At 40.6% G+C, this 23,422-nt stretch overlaps 1 protein-coding gene across 1 annotated transcript in view; it reads left to right on the plus strand.

Moving 5' to 3' along the window:
- Nucleotides 1-641: 641 nt before the first annotated feature.
- Nucleotides 642-23,422, plus strand: part of DGKB (diacylglycerol kinase beta) — a gene marked incomplete at both ends in the record, with an annotated part of 339,119 nt that continues 316,338 nt past the window's right edge. Inside the window, 7 exon segments of the mRNA XM_083379029.1 lie at nucleotides 642-711; nucleotides 4,230-4,306; nucleotides 4,525-4,588; nucleotides 8,709-8,846; nucleotides 11,464-11,513; nucleotides 17,658-17,726; nucleotides 17,730-17,777. Of these exon segments, the coding sequence (XP_083235155.1) occupies nucleotides 642-711; nucleotides 4,230-4,306; nucleotides 4,525-4,588; nucleotides 8,709-8,846; nucleotides 11,464-11,513; nucleotides 17,658-17,726; nucleotides 17,730-17,777 (516 nt within the window).

Raw genomic sequence — 23,422 nt, forward strand, 5'->3', positions numbered from 1 at the left:
AGAAGCAGCCATATAGAGCAAACATCAGTAAGTTCCCATCCTCTCCTTGTCCACTTCAGTCTTTGCCAAGGTTGTTGCCTCAGCTTTGTTGGAGATATGCTTAGTTCACCATGCCTCTTTTGGAAATCTTGGAAACAGAACTATTTAGAAGAATATTCTGTGTTGGCATCTTTTCCTTGGATGGGTATTTATAATAGTTCTAATTTTATTATTGCTACATGTTGTTATTACATTTATTGACTTATTGTAATGTGTTCTGATTTTTGATACTGTACTATGCAGTATCAATGGGCCCTATAAAACCTAGCAATATAAAAATATAGTAAATAAAAATAAGATCTCTTTATAAAAGTATAGATATATATTAATAATATATTTATGCATACAAGGATGAGTATGCATGTGATTAAGTTTCACATAGTTCAGAAAGTCCAACCTAATAGATGAATATCAATATAATTAATATATTGGCATATTACTTTTTTAATACCAATACAATAGTTCTAAAAACTTATAATATTTTTCTTCTTGACTACCTGATTTGTATAGAAACTAGATTGAAAAGTTGGGGTATCTTCATAGCCACCAATTGAAATTGCAACACTACAACTGTTTGGAATATAAAACTGCATTTTAATGTCATGATGAACCAGGAGGAGTGGGCTAACCTGAGTCCTTCGGAGTTTTCTCAGCTTCAAAAATATGCAGAATGTAAGTACATTTATATTTCCATAATTTCATAATGAATTATAAACTTATCAAACTTATATTATAAACTTACAAAAAGTAATAGAAAAGAAAAGAAGTCTAGAGGCTACATTTCACTTAAAATCTATGTGCTATATTCTCTTTTCAAAACAGAAAAATCAAGGCATTCAAAATGATGAAGTAATTATGAATATTGCCGGAAGAAATATCAACAACCTAAGATACGCAGATGATACCACTCTAATGGCAGAAAGTGAAGAAGAACTAAAGAGCCTCTTGTTGCAGGTGAAGAAGGAGAGTGCAAAACTTGGGTTGAAACTTAACATTAAGAAAACCAAGATCATGGCATCTGGCCCTCTCAATTCCTGGCAAATAGATGGGGAAGAAATGGAGGTAGTGACAGATTTTATTTTCCTGGGCTCCAAGATCACTGCAGATGGGGACTGTAGCAAAGAAATTAAAAGACGCTTGCTCCTGGGGAGGAAAGCCATGGCAAATCTAGACAGCACACTAAAAAGCAGAGACATCACCCTGTCAACAAAAGTGCGTATAGTCAAGGCTATGGTCTTTCCAGTTGCAATGTATGGTAGTGAAAGTTGGACCATAAGAAAGGCTGAGCGCCAAAGAATTGAGGCCTTTGAACTGTGGTGCTGGAGAAGACTCCTGCGAGTCCCTTGGACTGCAAGGCGATCAAACCGGTCAGTCCTAGAGGAGATCAATCCTGACTGCTCTTTAGAAGGCCAGATCCTGAAGCTAAAACTCAAGTACTTTGGCCACCTAATGAGAAGGAAGGACTCCCTGGAGAAGAGCCTAATGCTGGGGAAGATCGAGGGCAATAGAAGAAGGGGACGACAGAGAATGAGGTGGCTGGATGGAGTCACTGAAGCAGTAGGCGTGAGCTTAAATGGACTCCAGAAGATGGTAGAGGACAGGAAGGCCTGGAGGAATGTTGCCCATAGGGTCGCGATGGGTCGGACACGACTTCGCAGCTAACAACAACAACAACAACAATTATGAATAATGCACAATAAAATTGGTAAATAATCATATTATTGCTAATTATTCCATTTTAAATGCCTTGACTTTTTTGCTTTGAAAAGAATATAGTTTTTAAGTTTAAGGAACTTTACAATAATTGAATATTAATCATGGTATGTTCTTCTAGTTTGGCAACTGAATAGTGTACTATATTATATATTTTAGAGCATTATTGTTATATACTCTACTTACATGTAAGTAACCCTCCTCCAAGAATGATTTCTTGAACCATAGATAAATCTGAAAACCTAGAACATCTATGATTGTTGAAAAGCTTCTGTCACTACATAATACCTTATTTAATAAATCTTGGTATATTAGACTATGTGCAATGGCACAAATTTCTAAATGATATTGATAATGGTATAACTATACTGATGCCATCAATCATTATGACATATTTATGCATTTAAGAAACATTAAAATGAATATGTGATTAGACCGGGGGTGTCAAACCTGCAATATTATGGGACGTATCATGACTTTTTTTCCTTGCCAGCAATGGGGTGGGGGCCGTTTCGCCATGACGCATCTGGCCCATGGGCCGGCAGTTTGACACCCTGCAATTAGACACACAAGAGATTTGTTTCTGGTGCAGAAGCTCTCAGGGTACATGCAAAGCAACAGAATAATGATAATTATCATCGTCATCATTATCATCATCATCATCATCATCATCATCATCATCATCATCATCATCCCAATAAAAGGGAGGAGTAAAGAAGATAACAAGAAGGCTAAATAATATTACAGCCATAAAAAAAAATTCACTGAATGAATGATATATAAATTTGTTTTTTCCTCTAATTTAATAATTCTTTCGCAGCTTCTCAAATCATACAATATATAACAATATATAACACCCAGGGGGAGGGCCTTCTCTGTGGGTGTGCCTGCCCTGTGGAACCAGCTGCCTGTGGAGCTTAGGACTGCCCCTGACCTTCGTTCATTCCGCCGGGACCTGAAGACCTGGCTCTTTGAGCTCTCCGGCCCAGGCTGAGAATTTTTAACTGGGGTTTTTATTTTTAGGGATAATTAATCTTTTTAATTGTTTTTTAACTTTTGTATTTTGTATTGGTTTGGTTTTTAAATACCCTGTAAACCGTCCTGAGTCCTTCGGGAAAGGGTGGTATATAAATCTAATAAAATAAATAAATATATATCTTCACCTATATGTGTAAAAATTACAATATACAAATATGAACAATTGAAAGTTATAACAATTGTTATAAAAATGTATATTTCTGTGCTAGACATATACAATATATTTGTTGTTGGGGTAATAATCTATGACTGATGCATACAATTACTTTCTCATACTGCTGTTATATTGCAGGGGTCCCCAACCCCTGATCCACAACCCCTGGACTGGTCCATATCCTGACTAAAGGAAAAACCTTTTGCCCTTTATTTCAAATTCTTTAAATTCTTAGACTTAACAAATACTTTTTCATTTATTTAAGAGTGAAGATAAACTAATTAGGTGGGTTTTCAAATGTAAGTGGTGGTTGAGTGAGTGAAGCTTCATCTGCACATGTGCAGGATCTAGGTTGTGTTGGAAACCATCCCCCCTTCCCCCGGACCATGTAAAAATTGTTTTCCATGGTGCCAGAAATGTTGGGGACCACTATTGTATTGCATGGTAGAAACTCTTGGGAACATTAATCTGAACAGATTTTCCATGAGCATTTAGATGTGCTTTCATATACTGCATTTTACTTAGATACAATAATTGGCAGATTTGTGTCAGGGATAGTGGGCAAGAATTTTGAAGAATTGGTCCTAGTGTTTTGTAATATCCACTAAGCATTTTGCAGAGCTGTTTCATATTCATTCTAATGAAATAAAAACAATTCATTACTCAAAAATCATGTTTTATATTTGTGAATGTTTCCCTGATAAAAGAAATATGAATTTCTTCACGCTCTACTTCTACTTTAATTAAAATAACAATCTTTGAATTAGCATATATGATTATTATAGGAAGGATTTATTAGAAAAGGTTACGAAAGGCAAGTGCATGTTTTTAAAAAGTGCTTTCCCAACTTCAAACAGGGTTGAGTCATCTGGGTGGATCAGAACGCTTTGTTTGTGTGTAGATTTTGAATTAATTGCATATGTAGAATTCAACTTCTTAAATATTAAAAATATTCTCAGATTTAACTTCATGCCCTTTCAAAATCCAACTAGTTGCTAAAGAAGAAAGTTTTAATATGGTAATTTTGGAATGGAGTGTCTTGCATTTTGTTAGTATTTATTAAGTAAATTGCAATTACAAATTAAAACTTGCTATATTCCAATAGCCTAGTTAATATAATTAATGAGATTTCTGACAGGCTTTATTACAATTGGGGTAAAGTAGACAGTGTTCTGGTGAAAATAGTATATTGAATTATTTGTCATGGAGCCAAAACATAAATGCTATTTGTTTAGAAAGCCAGCTTATTTCAAAAAGTAAAAGACTTCCAACACTAGTTTTACAGATTCAACAAAGAAAATTAAGGATGTTATAAAAGAATTCCATGGCAATGGTGTGCTAGCAAAATATAATCCTGAAGGGGTAACTTGTCTTTCTTACCTATTTTCTTACATTATATTTGTTGCTAGAAATTCACTCCATTATTTTTGTGCCCTTTGCAATCATTATATACATTATATACATAGCTAGAACATATTAATACTTCCCTGCAGATGGTTTTAACCCTGATCTATTTTAATCAAACACCTGTACATTTATTAATTCTTGGTCCAATGAAATATTATTGTTAAAATATTAAGAATATTATTGACATATCTGAGAGATACTTTTCGCTAAGGACATTTACCCATCCTTCTAGACCAGGTAGGGTGAGCAATGAGCATGTTCCTTGTTCCTTTTCGTAAGTATTATCATTTAATACAGGGATGTCAAACTGCCAGCCCATGGGCCAGATGCCTCATGCTGAAACTGCACTCACCCCATTGTTGGCAATAAAAAAAGTCGCAATACATAGCGACACGTCACATGACATTGTGAGTTTGACACTCCTGATCTAATAGAAACGAGGAGGTGTACCTTTTACTTTAATTAAAATAAAAATCCCTGCCCTATGAAACAGTTGTCCCCTAAAGTTTAGCAAATTTCTGTGTTCTTAGCCTTCCATTAAGCTTAGAAGACCTGGCACCCCAGTGCTGGAATAAGATTGGATAATTGTGTGTTAGAAGATTGACCTGGTATCAGAACTTTGTGTTTTTAATTCTTCAATCTTTTTAGTTTTGTACTGTTAGTATAATTTTATATGTTGTTGTAGCTTTTGATTGGAAGCCACCTAGAGTTAGTTGGATGGCTATATAAATGTTTAAAATAAAATAAAAATAATAAACAAAAATAAATATCTTGGTGCATGGCCATTCTATGGAAGAAAATTTAACTGCCTAATAGAACTTTATCCAAGACTGAACAATTTGGAGTCAAATAAAGATGTGAAATTATATGGTATCTAAATTGAGCATCTAAACTGATATTTTTGGTTGCTATGGTTATATGCTAACACCAATTCTTTGCAATTTTATTAATATTGGAAACTTTTTGATTGTGAGATTTCTTTCTAATCTATTTAGTAATCAAATCAAAATTTCAGCAAAAAAGGCTGGTTGTAAGAATGAGTCTGAGTAAATTATACAAAAATATTTCCTTTCTTTTCCTGCACTCCAGAAGCAAGATATTCATAAACAAGTAAGTATATCTGGTATATATGTTAGCTGATATACTTGATTAATGCTATTACTTTCTGTAGATTTATTTTATATTTTCTTTTTTCATATTTAGATATTGATGACTAATAACCCTTACACAACATAATGTCACCTCTTTTTTTGTTGTTGCATGACATCTGTAGGTATAATGAAAGTTGACAGTAAACAAAGATAGTGAAGATAAAGAAAAAATAAAGTAGAGTTGATATTTACTGCAGGTTTTTTTCCAAAATATATCAAATGAAGGAAGCATATGATTAATATTCAAAGATGTACATTCTTTGTACTGTGTTTTGGTTGTGCCTGTGGGGTTGACAAATATTCTCTGTACCTCTGTATGTTGATAAATTGAGTAATTCCTGCCATATTCAGGGATATGGCTGAAAACATCGCTGAAAAATGAAGAAGAAGCAATCTTGTGTGCAGAAGACATTAATAATTGAGTGGCATAAAGAGTATTAAGTAAAGAGCAAAAGAAAACAAACAGTTTTGTAGTGGAGATGATCAGCAGCGTAAAGAAGCAATAATGACATGGAATGTAGAAATGACAAATGCTGGAACTGTATATGGGGAAGAAAGTGCAGTCAATTCAGTCTCAGAGAAACATATACAAACCAGTTAAAAAACAACAACAAACAAACCAGAAGGGGAGGGAGATTTGAAACTAAGAGAAAGGGAGGATAAGACATATTATTTGGATATTCACAGTTTATTTAATTTAATTTATAGCCCAACCTTTATTATTTATATAAATATTTATATAAACAAGGCAATGAACATACCTGTACTTTCCCCCACCACAAGAATTGAAATGAGAGAGGGTGACTGGCCCAAAGTTAGGGAATGGCATTAGGTGTACGAACAGAGGGCCGCATCAACATCCGGGAGTGCGTCCCCGCTATCTTCAAGCAGTGATGTGCTCTGACCCTCTGGTTTCAGCCCGTGGTTCCAGGAGCGAAGATAAACAACCACCTCAGCTCAGGCTTGTATATCTTAACGCCAGGTCCATAGTTAATAAAGCTCCTCTCATCCGGGATTTAGTTGAGGGAGAATATGTGGATCTGGCTTGCATTACGGAGACCTGGTTAGGGCCAGAGGGTGGTGTCCCTTTGGTGGATCTTTGCCCACCAGGTTTCTGGGTGCTAAACAGGCCTCGGGCTCAGGGAAGAGGCGGGGGAGTGGCAGTAGCGGTGAGGGAGAACCTATATCTGCGGGAGGCCACTGTTGTCCAAATAGCCGGGTGTGAGTCTCTCCTCATAAGATGTGGCCCGAAGACTCAGTTGGGCTTGCTACTGGTGTACCTTTCACCTACTTGTGTAGCGGCAGCCCTGCCTGAGCTTCTTGTCATCCTCTCAGGACTGGTGGTTGAGTTCCCCAAATTTATGATGTTGGGTGACTTCAACCTACCATCCCTGGGGGGATCATCTGAGTTAGCTTGGGAGTTCATGGCTTCCATGATGGCCATGGACCTGATGCAGGTAATCCAGGGCCCGACTCATGTGGGGGGGGTCACACACTCGATTTGATTTTCCTATCTGGACAGTGGTTAGATGATCTGGGTGGGGGTTCCCCTATTGTTACGCCCCTGTCATGGACTGATCATCATCTCCTGCAGCTGACCTTCCATTTTGCCACTCCCCGTTGTGGGGTTACTGAACCAATGAGATGGTACCGCCCCAGATGGCTAATGGACCCTGAGCGGTTCCAAACAGTGCTTGGGTCCCCACGTGCCTCCTTTGCTCATAGCTCGGCTGATGCCATGGTTGAAGCCTGGGAAAAGGCAGCCATGGAAGCACTCGACCGAGTTGTACCCATGCGGCCCCTGACCCGATGCAGATCCCAGTGGGCTCCATGGTTTTCTACGGAGCTCCGGGAGATGAAATGTCGGAGACGGGGCCTAGAGAGCTGTTGGAGATCTAGCCGATCCGAATCCAACCGATTGCAACTAAGGTCCTTTACAAGGTCTTATCTCGCGGTGTTGAGGAGGGCAAGGTCTAATTACTTTGTTACCCTTATTGCGTCCGCAGATAATTGCCCGACTGCCCTGTTTAGGGTGACCTGCTCCCTCCTTAATCAAGAGGTGAAGGAGGATCCCTTACAGGGTCATGCCGAGGAATTTAGCCAACATCTGCTGGACAAAATCGCTCGGATCCGGACCGGTTTGGATTCCGACTGGGCAGAATCTGACAATGAGAACATGGACAGTCTTGTTGATGTTATCTGGGAAGAGTTCGATCCTGTGACTCTGGACGAGGTAGACAAGATCATGAAGAAACTGAGCTCCACTACGTCCTTATTGGACCCGTGCCCCTCCTGGCTGTTTTATGCGGCTCGGAATGGGACACGAAGCTGGATCCATGCAGTGATAACTGCTTCATTGAAAGAGGGCAGTTCTCCCGCTGCCTTGAAAGAAGCGGTGCTGAGACCCCTCCTCAAAAAGCCTGTCCTGGACCCAGCTGTTTTAAACAACTTTTGCCCGGTCTCCAACCTTCGCTTTCTTGCGAAGGTTGTTGAGAGCGTAGTGGCGCATCTACTTCCTCTGTTCCTGGAAGATGCTGATTATCTAGACCCGTAACAATCGGGTTTCAGGCCCGGACACAGCACGGAGACGGCATTGGTCGCTCTGACGAATGATCTCTGGGGTTGTTCCTCTGTCCTAGTCCTATTAGACCTCTCAGCGGCTTTTGATACCATCGACCATGGTATCTTACTGCGGCGTCTCAGGAGGTTGGGAGTGGGAGGCACTGTTTTTCAGTGGTTTTCCTCCTACCTTCTGGAACATTCACAGTCGGTGTTGGCGGGTGGGCAGAGATCGACCCCGAGACCTCCAGAAACTTGCTTAATGGCTGCCTTGTTATTCTTATTTCCTTTTCCCCCCTATGGTTTGTATCCTTGTTTTTTATGATATTTATTAATTTATTAATTTATTACGGTAATTTGGTCTTTTATATAATATATTTGTTTTGTTTACAATTATTGTTTTATCTGAATATTGTGCATTGCCCCAAATCACTTTTGGTAAAATGGGTTGCTATATAAATTTGATTTAAAAATAAATAGCCTAATTTATCACCTTGGACTATCCTTTGTGCAAAATGATGCCCATTTTCTCAATTGGTACGGACACAAAGAAGTGATCTATATATGGTATCAGAAATAAAGGCAGGTGAGATGTTTAAAATATTTTGTTTCTTGTTATACAAGTAAACATATGAACATTATTTCAGATTTGCAAATTGCTAAAAGCATAACTACATGTCCTCAACATCTTTCCACAATGCATATACCAGAAATAATCCATCTGAAAGATATTGTTTGTTATCTTTCCCTTCTTGAAAGAGGGAGACCTGAAGACAAACTAGAATGTATGTATTTCATGCAAAACAAGACCTTGTTGTTTCTTTCCAATTGCCTTCAGTTCATTCATATATGTATTTAATCATCATAACTGACAATTACAATATGTTTTAGATATTTGAGAGAATATAATTTTAGAATTATAAGCCAGGTATTTCACTGGTTTAGTTGCAGGACTGTAGAAGTTAATTAATTAATATAAATGTTCAGAAGTCAATTCCACTGAGTTCATTGGATCTGTCTTCTAGATTATTAAGTTGTATCCTTAAGGCATAACATTTTTTCAAGGAATAAATTTATTGTATGTAATTTCTGTGCAGCTTTGACTGTCAAATAGCTTACATGCCTCTATTGATTGTCAAGAATGTTTGATAGTACAAAACGTTTTTGTGAAATTTGTCAGTGACTAATGTGAACTAGCAAAATTTTCCTCAGTATTCTGAAATGGCCTTGATTTAGTAGACATAAGAAAATGGCCATTGTAATTAATATTTGTTATTATTTTAGAGTGTAGAAATATTCTGAAACGTATATTTTCATTATTTTACCAAAAAACTTAAATCTGAAATATTAACTTGTTTCAGTTGTTTTTGAAATGTACCTGTGCAGAGTCATCAATGTCTGATCATGCACAGGTACAATTATGACACCTGGGTTATTGATTATATAACACTGCATTGGATGAAGGAATGGCAGAACATGGGCATTCCTCCAGGTTCTGCCACTCCTTTTCCTGCATGCTGATGCAGCTTCATTTCCACACAGTAAAATGGAAACAGTCCAAATAAAATCCCTAAGAAAACTTATAAAAATATTATGTTACTGGTATTTCAGAATTTCATATACTGTTTAAAAGAGAAAAAGTGAATTATACAGACCAGCATTTTTTATTATGACAGAGCAAACATAAATCCATGAATGTGTTTAATATTTGAACTTAATCAACTATTTGTTGATTTATTTATTATTAAAAGTTTTATATGGCTTCTCATCTTGTTAAACACTAACCTGGCTAGCCCACAACCATAATAAAATCACAAACAAGAAAATCAGGTCTTTAATCCATCATCTTTATCCATGAAATACTAAGCAGTATGGTGTTCCCATTTATAATATGAATGTCTACATCTCTTTCCCATTAAATCCATTAAAATTTTAAATGTATAACGCTACAAAAATTGCATCCATTCATTATATTCTGAAGTTACAATGCATAACACTACTAGTTTTGTCTAAATTCCATATTGAAGTATAGATAAATTACATCACTAAAAAAGTTAGATCTTGCCAAGGGCATAGTACCCCAGTCATAATATATGGTTGTGAGTATTGGCTTATTTGAAAGGCTGCATAAAGAAAGATTGATGTCTTTGAACTCTGATGCTGGAGAAAATTGTTGTTCTTGCCTTCAACAGCAAGAACAAATTATTCAATACTTGAAATATATTCATACAGCTTCCTCAAAGTATTAACAAAGAAGCTATTTTGGACAACTAAGATAGAACTAAGAATCTTTGGTGAAGACTCTGAAATTTAGAAAAATCCAAAGCAATAAAAAAGCGGTCTACAGAAGATGTCATGATGCATTGTTGAGTTATTGACAAATGTAGTTCATTGGCTCAGAACAACTGAGCAACAGTAATAAGATATGGCTGATAAACTAAGTTCAGAAATGCATGAGTTTTCTAAGACATCATTGTACATTAAAGCAGCAACATACAATATTTACAATTATGTATGCTAAGATATAGACCTTAGGCTGGATATTTAGTTCCATTGCAAGTTGAGAGATAAGATCTCAAACAGTATATTTTCTGAGCAGAATAATAATCCAGTATCTTTAATACAAATATGTAATATATAAATCTTAAGATTAATTTCAAAGGAAAATATTTTCCTATTTTTATATTAAGATTGGCTTATGCAAACCAGATTTTTCTCATCTATATATTAAGGAATAAATTATATGAGTTGGTGAATATTAGGTGCAGCTAATATGTGAGCAAAATAATACAGACATTATTTCTTTTCATGATCATCCTGTTTAGATATTGTATAGATACACGTACACTTTTATGACAAAGTGGTGTATTCTATGAGAAACAATTTGTTAGCTGGTTGTAATAATCCATTCTCTTCCTTTGAAATACTGGACATCTTACCAGCTTGGAATTTGCTATTTAATTACTAATTAAATAATTTTAACATATTAATTTTAATATATTAATATATACACGTACACTTTTATGACAAAGTGGTGTATTCTATGAGAAAGAATTTGTTAGCTGGTTGTAATAATCCATTCTCTTCCTTTGAAATACTGGAGATTTTACCAACTTGGAATTTGCTATTTAATGACTAATTAAATAATTTTAATATATTCCTGAAGACTAAAAATAAATTTTATGTACATGTATTTTTCCAATCCTATCTCAAATTAAAATCAAAGTCTAGATCTTCAAGGCTGAATCTCCACATTACTACAAAGTGGTGATGAATGGAAAAACAATATGTGTTTATTTCTCAGAATTTATTTCTAATGTAGTAGTTTCTATATTACTTATGTTAGAAATATGGTTTTAATTCTTTACCACAAAATGATTTTAATATATTATTTCTCTTTAGTTATGTTTCGCTTGTATGACACAGATGGAAGCGGCTACCTGGACAGTTTGGTAATTTTATTAATTAAAACATTCTTTAATATTTATTTATTATCCTACTTTGATTATTCTTATAAATAATTCAAGGTGACAAACATAACTAATACTCCTTCCTCTTCTTATTTTCCCCACCACAACAGCTCTGTGAAGTGAGTTGGGCTGAGATAATGTCTCACCCAAAGTCACCCAGCCAGTTAGTCATGCCTAAAGTAGGACTTGAACTCACACTGTCCCAGTTTCTAGCCTAATGTCTTAATCACAGGACCAGACAATCAATACTGAAATAATGAGTTAGGATGTATACCCTGGAAATACAATAAATAGTTTAATAATATGTAGTTCTGAGTTGAATTGGGGAAATAGTTATACTGTTTGCATGTTTTGTTTAACACTGCTAGAATGTTATCCCCCTGTTCCAGAGAACAGGAACAATTCTGTATTCTTCCCACTTTTAGCTAAACGTTACCAGTGTTTTCCATCTGGATTAAAAAAAATAATGTTTGTCTGCCATTTTAAGCTCCTCAGTGTGAACAATTTCAAGTGTTCCATTCTAATTTACTGAAAACAGAGCTGCAATTATGACTTCCTACACTCCTTTCCCTTTGGGTGATCATTGCCCTCGGCTGCTGGGTGGCTTGCATCTCTGAACTTTTTTTTTTGTAATCTTTTTTTTTAGTTTACAGTTTCAAAGCAATTTAAATGTCTAATCTAAAGTCACCTTTAATAAAAGCCAGGAGCAGCCTGGGATATACGTAGCTTAGGCTGCTGCACAGAAATGCCTTTAGTTCCAACTTAAATTAACAACACTGTTGATGCATAACAAATTATTTTTAAGTTTATAGACCATATTGCCATCTACAACAAAAAGATGAGTTAAAATTCAAAACTCATTAAAAGCAAAACAGCATAACAAAACATCAGATAAAAGCAGCAATCAAAACAGTCACACTAAAGCAAACAGCACAGAACTATTACAGAAATAAACCAGATGAAAGCATCTACAAAGAGGATTTAAAAAATCTAAATATTAGATTGCCTTTGATTAACACCTAAAAATTAACTGTGTAAGTGTTAGGGGATCTCTGGGGATCTCATAATATTGTAATTAGAAACTTCTATTAATTGGTTCCATTAAGTTCAGCAAGATGAAAAAGCAAATTAGTCTGGAACCATGATGCGATGGTTAAAAAAAGATAGGGTCCTAATATTAATCACTTTCTGAAGTACTTAACATTTTATTTTTTATTTTTATACTGATTAGTATAACATCAATATACATATTTTATTTAAGTAGGCTTCCAAGCATAAATTTATATTCTATTGCCTATTCCCAGCTGGTGTTCCAAAAAATCTACTTCGCAACAGAACAATATTAAGTATTTATTATATTTTTATTGCCTTATTTATTGTATTTTTCTATTGCCTTAAACTGCAATTCCAGAGAATATACATCATATTGTGTGTGAAACAGGAAGTTATATATGCAGTTTCTACTTTTACAACTTTAATTTAATTCATTAAAAAAAAACAAACTTCTGAATGAGGAAATAAAAAGAACAAGCATGGCAAAAAATATTTAAAAAAATAAATTTTCTATTTTTACTTTTAAAGTGACATTTGGAAATGAGATTAAGAGACTGGGTGAAAAGATGCTGCCTATGATCAGATAACAGAGAGTGTCCTGTCCTACTCACACATGCTCACACCAAGTCTTTATTGAGACTTCAATAGCCCAAATTATATTCCCCAGGATTCCCCATACAGGAACCAGAGCAAGACCCAAGACATTTAACTTATGTCGATATTTTTTCCAAACTCGCAACAGAGCATACCTTAATGTTGTTGTTGTTGTTAGTTGCGAAGTCGTGTCCGACCCATCGCGACCCTATGGACAATGTTCCTCCAGGCCTTCCTGTCCTCTACCATCTTCTGGAGTCCATTTTAGCTCACGCCTACTGCTTCAGTGATTCCGTCCAGCCACCTCATTCTCTGTCGTCCCCTTCTTCTCTTGCCCTCAATCTTTCCCAGCATTAGGCTCTTCTCCAGTGAGTCCTTCCTTCTCATTAGGTGGCCAAAGTATTTGAGTTTTAGCTTCAGGGTCTGGCCTTCTAAAGAGCAGTCAGGGTTGATCTCCTCTAGGACTGACCGGTTTGATCGCCTTGCAATCCAAGGAACTCGCAGGAATCTTCTCCAGCACCATAGTTCAAAGGCTTCAATTCTTTGGCGCTCAGCCTTTTTTATGGTCCAACTTTCACTGCCATACATTGCAACTGGGAAGACCATAGCCTTGACTATACGCACTTTTGTTGACAGGGTGATGTCTCTGCTTTTTAGTGTGCTGTCTAGATTTGCCATGGCTTTCCTCCCAAGGAGCAAGCGTCTTTTAATTTCTTGGCTACAGTCCCCATCTGCAGTGATCTTGGAGCCCAGGAAAATAAAATCTGTCACTACCTCCATTTCTTCCCCATCTATTTGCCAGGAATTGAGAGGGCCAGATGCCATGATCTTGGTTTTCTTAATGTTAAGTTTCAACCCAAGTTTTGCACTCTCCTTCTTCACTTGCAACAAGAGGCTCTTTAGCTCCTCTTCACTTTCTGCCATTAGAGTGGTATCATCTGCATATCTTAGGTTGTTAATGTTTCTTCCGGCAATCTTAATTCCAACTTTTGATTCATCTAGCCCTGCCTTTCTCATGATGTGCTCTGCATATAAGTTAAATAGGCAAGGTGACAGTATACAGCTTTGCCGGACTCCTTTCCGAATTTTGAACCAATCAGTGGTTCCGTGTCCAGTTCTCACTGTTGCTTCTTGGCCCACATATAGATTTCTCAAGAGACAAATAAGATGGTCTGGTATGCCCATCTCTTTAAGGACTTGCCACAGTTTGTTATGATCCTCACAATCAAAGGTTTTAGCATAGTCAATGAAGCAGAAGTAGAAGTTTTTCTGGAACTCTCTAGCTTTCTCCATGATCCAGCGTATGTTGGCAATTTGATCTCTAGTTCCTCTGCCTCTTCGAAATCCTGCCTGTACTTCTGGTAGTTCTCGATCCACATACTGCTGGAGTCTAGCTTGTAGAATTTTAAGCATAACTTTACTAGCATGAGAAATGAGTGCAATGGTACGATAGTTTGAACATTCTTTGGCACTGCCTTTCTTTGGAATTGGAATGTAAACTGATCTTTTCCAATCCTGTGGCCACTGTTGAGTTTTCCAAATTTGCTGGCAAATTGAGTGTAGCACTTTTACTGCATCGTCTTTTAAGATTTTGAATAGCTCAGCTGGAATACTGTCACCTCCACTAGCTTTGTTGTTCCTCAGCTTTTCTAAGGCCCACTTCACTTCACATTCTAGGATGTCTAGCTCAAGGTCAGTGACCACCTCATTGTGATTGTCAGTGATGTTAAGCTCATTCTTGTATAGTTCTGTGTAATTTTGCCACCTCTTCTTAATCTCTTCTGCCTCTGTTAGATCCCTGCCATTTTGGTCCTTTATCATGCCCATTTTTGCATTAAACGTTCCCTTCATTTCTCCAATTTTCTTGCAATCCAAGAATTAACACGAAATATTTTGTCTATATCCCCCATAATATCTTCTGCTGGACGCTCCAAAACCAGTTCAAGGGCTTGTGCCAATAATTCTTTCAAATCTTCCTTAGGATCTTCTTTCAAACCTCTGATCCTCACAGCAAACTCCATATTCCTATATTGTATCATTACTACATCATCATCAATCTTTTCCATCACATTTTCAGCATCCAACATTTTAGCATCTAATCTCATATTGTTTTGACTGAGCTCTTCCACGTAATCATCCAGATGCTCAATACAAACTGCAAGCCCTTGAAATGCAGCCAAAATGTCTGCTCTTATTTCATTTGTTGGGATTGTGTTTTTAAAGCATCTTGTAAAGCATCTTGTAAATCTTTTATTGTTAATGCTGGTGCGGATGCCACAGGAGGAGGCATCAAAGCCTGTAACGAAGATTGCTCAACTGGCGAAGCACCAGCACTTCTAGGAACTTTAGTTAGTTTAGAAGCCATCTTAACTCCCAGTTAATTTCTATTACGCACTTTCACTTTCCACACCGCTTGCTGCTTTTTCTCTCAAAGTATTCAGAGTTAAAGTTCAAATACTTGCTATTACAGTATTCTCCTGCACAGCTCTGCCTGCATCCAGGTAATCCACAATTAATTATTGAAATCAGGGATGGTTGCAGCGTCCTGCTCTGCTCCAAAGCCTTGAAACAGAGAAGTCCTGGAGTCCAGAGCAAATTCAGGCTTCTGGGGGGCTCACACCCTTCAACCACCAGAATTTAAGCTCTGGTGGTCTAGGGGAGCTCTACCCCTACCTAAACGTTCACCCCCCTCTTCTCCCAAGGAGAGGGTTTCCGAGCCGCCAAACAGATGATCGTCTCTGTTTTTAGTGGCTCCACGGAAAACAACGGGGCTGACGGCCGAAACGGCCGCGATCAACGGAGCCTTGCCACCCGGAAGTCGTAAATTTTTCATTTAAAAACAATACAAAGAGATTTTTTTTATGCTGTTATATATTTACCATGGAGAATTCTCACAGATTACGTGCAAAACACCTTGGATGAAATTTATTGAATCATTTTTGCCTCTATCACAGACTAAGAAAGACGTATTTGCTACATATTGTGCAATCCAGTTTATCTCAAACCTCGTCCGGAGAGCAGGGAAAATCAAGCAACCGGGACGAATGCTGAGTTCTTCAGGAAACGGTTTATTAAGCAAAAGCAAACAAACTCCACAAAAGAACAAAGCCAGCGTTGGCTGCTACCTGCCGCCAACGCTATTTTATACATGCTGCATGTACACGCCCACGGCCCACCCGACCGCACCCATAACTGCCCAATCCGTATTTAATGCCCGCCCCTCCCAGACGCCTCCCAGATACCTCCCAGACACCTCCTTTCGTGATGCGTCCCGCCACACGGCACCCTCCACCCCCAGGTGAGTCCCCTCGCGTATGCTCGCTCCATCGCCACCAGACGCCACCCCCACACCCGTCCCCCAGAACCAGCACCTTCAACGCTGCCCGGCTGCTCACTCCCCCGTTCTCAGGGCCGGTGAGGCCTCGGCTTTGCTTCCCCGTTTCGCCAGCTCCCCAGCCCCAGGCCGGTGTGTCTTGCCTGTCAGCAACCCGAGGGCTAAGGCTACAGCTGGTTTAGTCTTATGGCCCTGCAAGGCCACCGTAGCCGGCAGGACGAGGCCGGGCCCAGGACCCTGCAAGGCTTCCGTAGCCGGCAGGGAAAGGTCGGGCCGCACAGCGCATGTGCGCGCTTCTGAGGCCCCAACGTGTGGAGGCGAGCGACCCTCCTCAGGCCGCCGTCGCCATCGCAGCCGGTGGGATGCTGCCGCGGCCCGGGCCCCGCCAAGGACGTCAGCGCTGGAGGAAACAGGTGCTGGGGAGTCTCTCGCCGGTAAGTGTCGCGCTCGTGGTGCTGGCGGGCGTCGGGCCCGCGGAGCGCGACAGTTTATTTTTTCAGCATGTAAGTTGAATTTGGGTGTAGCATCAAGGCAACATTCCCACTTTAATTTAATGGAAAATTACTTTTCCTCTGTTAACATTAAGTATATAAATATTGTAAACTGTAAATATTTTGAGAGCATTTAAAGGTTTTTTAAACCATATTTCTTCTAATAAAAATCTATTTTAATTTTAGAGATAATATTTAAATAAATACTGCTACAACAGAGATAGACAAACTTTTTTAATGTGTCATCATGCAATTTGTTTTGATGGTACAGGTACACATTACACGTAGAGTGAAATTTCATGAGAATGCCAACTCATGCAGTATAAGTTTTCTTGCTTCAGTATCACATATTCTTGTCTATAAAATCTTGTGACATTTGGCAATCTTGTTAAACTTTCACTGTTGAACTCCCCCCTCCTGTGGATGATACAATCTATTTAGTGCCACATTTTCAAGATGTACATTAAAACAACATTAAGGTTGTAATGATGTACATCACTGGATTTATTTTGATTATACAGAGGTACTTCCTGATATTTTAATATGAGAATATTTTAGTGATATTTAGTGACATATTGTCTTCTATTTTCATGTGAAACAAGTATTAATTTTTATATATTATTTATATCAAATGTACTTTTTTAATTCAATCAGATTCTTCATGAGATGAAGGAAGAAATTGATTATAATCATGATGGCACAGTTTCCTTGGAAGAATGGATCTAGGGGGGAATGACTACGATCCCACTTTTAGTGTTTCTTGGATTAGAGAATGTAAGACTCATCATAGTGGTAATAAACTCTTAAACTTAAAAAATGTATGCATTCTAGCATTTTGGATGCACAAATAAATAAATACTAAATTCATGAAACAAGATGATAACCCTATCTTAGAAATATTTCTTCTCCTGGTACAGTCCTCAACCTCCCTGTTTAAATTGCATTATGGTGGCAATCCAAAACTAACTATTGTTACAAATCTGAAAAACTGTATCTTAAAAACTTAATTGATTTTAATATTTTTTCTTCTAAAGCAGGGGTGTCAAACTCAATTTCACTGAGGGCCACATCAGCATTATGGTTGTCCTCGGGGAGCCAGGTGGGTGTGGCCAGGTGGGTGTGGACAAGTGGCCGTGGCCGGGTGGGCGTGGCCATCTCAATGCTGCTCACTCAGCGCAGCTGACTCGAGATACCTGGGTCAGGAGAGAACAAGTTGCACCGGCTAATTTGATGTGGAGACATCTCATTGCCCCACAAGCTCTTCACCTCCCCAAACTTCTGCAGCCAAGCAGGTGCACATGCACACACACTGTATTCCACGTTTAGGGGCTTTTATCCACAGAGGATGGAAAGGGCCTTCTTCCCAAGCCCAGGCATGATTGGTAGTTTGTTAGCTCAGATGTAGATAGCCTCCTAGTCTCCAAGCTTGAAGTGTGTGTGTGTGTGTGTGTGTGTGTGTGTAGTTTCCTTCTTCTGCTTTGACAGATCTCTGGAGAGCAAGAGGAGGCAGGGGAGCAGCACTTCCCAGTCCTTCATAAGGGAGGCTGGCCCTTTCTTGAAAGGGAATCCCCATTTCTAATTATGCATGGTAAGGATGCTGGCTTGTTGGAGCAGCCTTCCCTCATGCAGCTTCCCTGCCACCTTCTGCTCCTCTCCAGAGATCTTTTAAGGCAGAAGAAGTTGGAGGAAACTGCTTTCTGGAAACTTTCACCACATCAAGCATCATGGTTGCCTTCAAAGGGCCAGTTGCATGTAGGACTATTGTATCATATTGGTTCAGAAGTGTATTATGTCTAAGAGTGGGGCAAAAAGGAGTAAACTTTCAAATATGAACAAATAAATTATTTATTTCAAATAAATCTGCAAAAACACATTTAAAACAAAGAAAAAAACAAACGTTTTAGTTCTCATGCCATTTTGTCCGAACTGGATGTTTGGCATCTTTTCCTGGCTACAAGTTCATCCATGTTTGGGGATAGGTTTTGAGTGGTGGATACTCTCAGGATAGAGTGGAGGTGTGCATCCATGAGCTGACTTCTGTGTGCGCTTTTGTTCACCCTCATGACGGAGAAAAGTTGCTCACAGAGGTATGTACTCCCAAACATGGAGAGCATTTGAGCAGCTTGTAGGCGGAGTTGGGGCATTGTTTCAGGGATGAACCTGGTGAACTGTGCGGGTCCTACAGAATCGTACTTTCCCTTCAGTGTGCTATTACATTGGAGTTGGATATTTACAGGAGCGCTGTCCACTTCAACTGAAAATGGATTGCTGAGCAGTCCAAAACTGATTTTCTGTTTTTCAAAATCAGCAAAGTGACGTGTAAACTCCATTTGAAGTGTGCTCAGTTTATCAGCAAACTCAGCATTTGAGAAGGCAGTGGTGGAGACCTGTTTTTTTATTGTTTGGCAACTGGGAAAGTGACTCAAGTTTCCTTGCTGCATGTGAGTCTCCCACAGTCGCAGCTTTACTTGAAAAGCTTTCACAGCATCGTACATGTCTGTGATCACACGGTCCCATCCCTGAAGCTGTAGGTTTAGTGCACTGAGATAATTAGTAATGTCACATAGAAATGCTAATTCACACAGCCACTTTTCATCCTTCAATTCCGTGCAGTCTTTTCCTTTGCTTTCAATAAACTGACAAATTTCCATGCATAATTCAAAAAATCTATTGAGCACTTTCCTTCAACTTAGCCATCGCACCTCTGTGTGATAAGCGAGATCACCAAGTTCAAAATTTATTTCTTAAATTGACGGTGATTTAAACCTTTGGCTCTTATAAAGTTAACCGTCTTTGTTACAGTGTGCATTACATGGTCCATTTTCAGGGCTTTGCCACATAGTGTTTCTTGATGTATAATGCAGCGGAATGCTGTCAGCTCACCTGTGCAATTCTCACTCTTTATTTTGTCTTGCATCCTTCCTACTAGTCCACTCTTTTCCCCGCACAGTGAAGGTGCTCCATCTGTTGTGAGTCCTATAAGTTTGTCCCAGGGTAGTTTCATGTCATGTATACTTTTGGATACTGCTTCAAATATGTCCTTCCCCGTGGTAGTGTCATGCAGTGATTTTATATCCAGAAGCTCCTCCGTAATGCATAAACCTGAGTCCACTCCACGGATGAAGATTGTCAGCTGTGCTGTGTCAGAGACATCAGTGCTCTCATCCACAGCAAGGGAATAAGCAATAAATTCTTTTCCCTTTTCAACCAATTGTCCTTGCAAATCAGTGGCAAGCTCACATATCCGATCAACAACAGTATTTCTGCTTAGGTTTATGTTAGAAAAAGCTTGCTTTTGGTCTGGACACATGAGTTCGCACACTTTAATCATGCAGCGCTTCAAAAACTCCCCCTCTGTAAATGGCCGGGCTGATTTGGCTATCTCTTCTGCCACTATAAAACTAGCTTTCACAGCAGCTTCACTTTGTGATTTTGCTTTTCTGAACATATGCTGCCGTGACATCAGGCTCTTTTTCAACTCTTCCACCTTCTGTGCTTTCTGCTCCATGTTCAAGTTTTTGTACTTGTCCTGATGCTTCGTCTCATAGTGCTGTCTCAAGTTATATTCTTTAAATACAGCCACAGTAGCTCCACAAACAAGGCACACAGCCTTATCTTCAATGTCAACAAACAGGTACTCTGGCTCCCACCTATTTTGAAAGCATCTTTTTTCAAAGTCCACTTTCCGTTTGGCCATTTTGGGGGGCTTTAAATATTGGCACACAGGTCTTCTTCCCTGCAGATATATACCCGTATATACTTGAGTATAAGCCGAATTTTTCAGCCCACTTTTTGGGCTGAAAAATTCCACTTCGGCTTATACTCCAGTCAACAAAAAAAACTTACCGAGGACTTGTGCGCAGCCGAGACTTTGGTTCTTCCGGGATTGCGCGCACCTCTCCCAAGCCACCGCTGTCCGGAGACCTGCCGAAGTTTGGGGAGGTTTGGGGAGGTGCGCGCGCACCTCCCCAAACCTCCCCAAACGTCAGCAGGTCTCCGGATGGCGGCGGCTTGGGAGAGGTGAACGCGATCCTGGAAGCATCGAAGCCTCGGCCGCGCACAAGTCCTCGGTAAGCTCCGGGCGGTCACTTGCTTCGCGTCTCCTGAGGGAAGGGGGGGCGACTGGAGTGGGCGTGTTTCCTCGCCTGCTGGGTGCCGCAATTTGCCCGGGGAATGCACGGGCCCCGAATGGCAGCGTGGAGCGAGGAAGCGGACAGCCAGGGTTTCCCCGAGAGCCGCGGCCACACAGGGTATTCCTGTGTATTCAGGCTTGCAAAATGGCGGATCGAGCCTCTGCTGGCGGCGGAGGCTTGCAGAACGGCGGATCGGCTTATACTCGAGTCACGAACTTTTTCCAGTTTTGGGGGGTGAAAATGGGGGTCTCGGCTTATACTTGAGTCGGCTTATACTCAAGTATATACGGTATATGGATGAGACTGGACAGAAAGCTCAAAGTCTCAGGTACTGTGTGAGACAAGCAGTTGTGAGCACACTAGGTATCCACTCTGCTGGCTCAGTAGGATGCTGCATGTCCAGATGTTTGGAGTAGGTTTAGCAACATAATAGCATCTGTGGAGAGAAAGCAAGAAAGCAGCCCTCTTTGATACAATTGAAATTATATGTATGGATGGAGGAAAAAATCAGCAATCCACCATCACTCAGAAGCTGGTCTAGCAGCCACAAGGACTACTCAGCCTTCATTTCTGATCAGATTCTGATATTTTCAGGGCTGCCTTCCAGTCTCTCATTGCAAGGGGGGGGGGAAATCAAGACACATCCAGCTTTCCCAAATAGGAAACAAGGAACCAGTTGCTCCATTTTTCCCAACAACTCTCCTATGTCCATGAAGCCCAGAAATAGAGTTCAAAATCCCTGAAATATCTATCCAAAATTTAGCTTTTGCAAAAAATGCTGGTTAGTTCTCTCAAGGTCTGTCCGTCTGTCCTTTGGGGGAGACCCAAAGCACCCCTCCATCGATTTCAACATATTTTCCACAAAGAGACTGAGCATAATGAGGTTTGGGGACCCAGGGGGCAAGGGGATGGGGCTCATGGGGGCACTGTCAGGGACGGTCCGCGGAAAAGGAGGCCAGTGGCATGTGATCCAGGCTGGAAACATGTGGGGGAGGGGGAGAAGCAACTCCAGGACAGAGGAATGGAGCCAGTCTGGGCACTGCCCAAGATTGCAGGAGGGTGGCTGCTGCTTCACTCTTATGGCTCTGCAGTGCCTGGAAGAGGAGATGAAGCGGCTCCACTCCTGGGAGTGCGTCTCGGCTGGGGCTCTGCAGGATCGGGCTGGGCACCTTGGCTTGCCCTCTGCAGTGCCTGGAAGAGGAAGTCGAAGCAGCTCCACTCCTGGGGGTGCGTCTCGGCTGGGGCGCTGCAGATCGGGCCGGGCGCCTCAGCTTGCCCTCCGCAGCACCTGGAAGAGGAGACGAAGCGGCTCCGCTCCTGGGGGCGTGTCTCAGCCAGGGCGCTGCAGGATCGGGCCGGGCGCCTTGGCTCACCCTCCGCAGCACCCAGAAGAGGAGACAAAGCGCCTACGCTCCTAGGGGCGTGTCTCGGCCGGGGTGCTGCAGGATTGGGCCGGGCACCTTGGCTCACCCTCTGCAGTGCCCGGAAGAGGAGACGAAGCATCTCCTCTCCTGGGGGCACGTCTCATTCGGGGCGCTGCAGGATCGGGCCGGGCACCTCAGTTCGCCCTCCGCAGCGCCCGGAAGAGGAGATGGTGTGGCTCCGCTCCTGGGGGCGCGTCTCGGCCGGGGCACTGCAGGATCCGGGCCGGGCACCTCCACTCGCCCTCTGCAGGGCCCAGCACAGGAGCCTGCACCCCAAAGCATCCCGGCAGAGGAAACAGAGCGGCTCTTTCTCTGGCCGCCTCAAGTCCGCCTTTCTGCCTGGGTGCCTCTCCCCCTCACTGGCTGGGCATCTCTCGTCCTCCTGCCAACATTGGAGGAAGGGAACAAGTAAGGAGCGATCCAGTGATAACTCCCAACAGCCATATGTGGATGGGGCAAGGAGAGAGAGGATCACATCCAACGTATGTACGAATTGATGGAGGGTGACCGGAAGAAATAGGATTGATTGGGAGTGGTGATGAAGGGCAGGAACGGCAGGAGAGTTGAACTAACACATTGATATGATCAACCTGAAGGCTGGAGGAGACCTGACAGACCAGGTGGAGTGAGGCAAGAGCTATCGGAGGAATGATGACGAATGAATGAGGGCAACACAACTCTCAAGGAAGAGGAGGAGCAGGATGAACAACAACCTGTTTGGGTGATGGAGAAAGGCGAGGAATGATCCAGCAATAACTCTTGCCGATCGGGTATGGACGAGGCAGGGAGGAAAAGTGCTACAATGCGTGCACACACCTATGTGCAAAGAGCGGCCAGTGAGACTGACTAGAACGGACAAAGG

Source organism: Vipera ursinii (assembly GCF_947247035.1).
Source record: "Vipera ursinii genome assembly, chromosome: Z".
NCBI lineage: Eukaryota > Metazoa > Chordata > Lepidosauria > Squamata > Viperidae > Vipera > Vipera ursinii.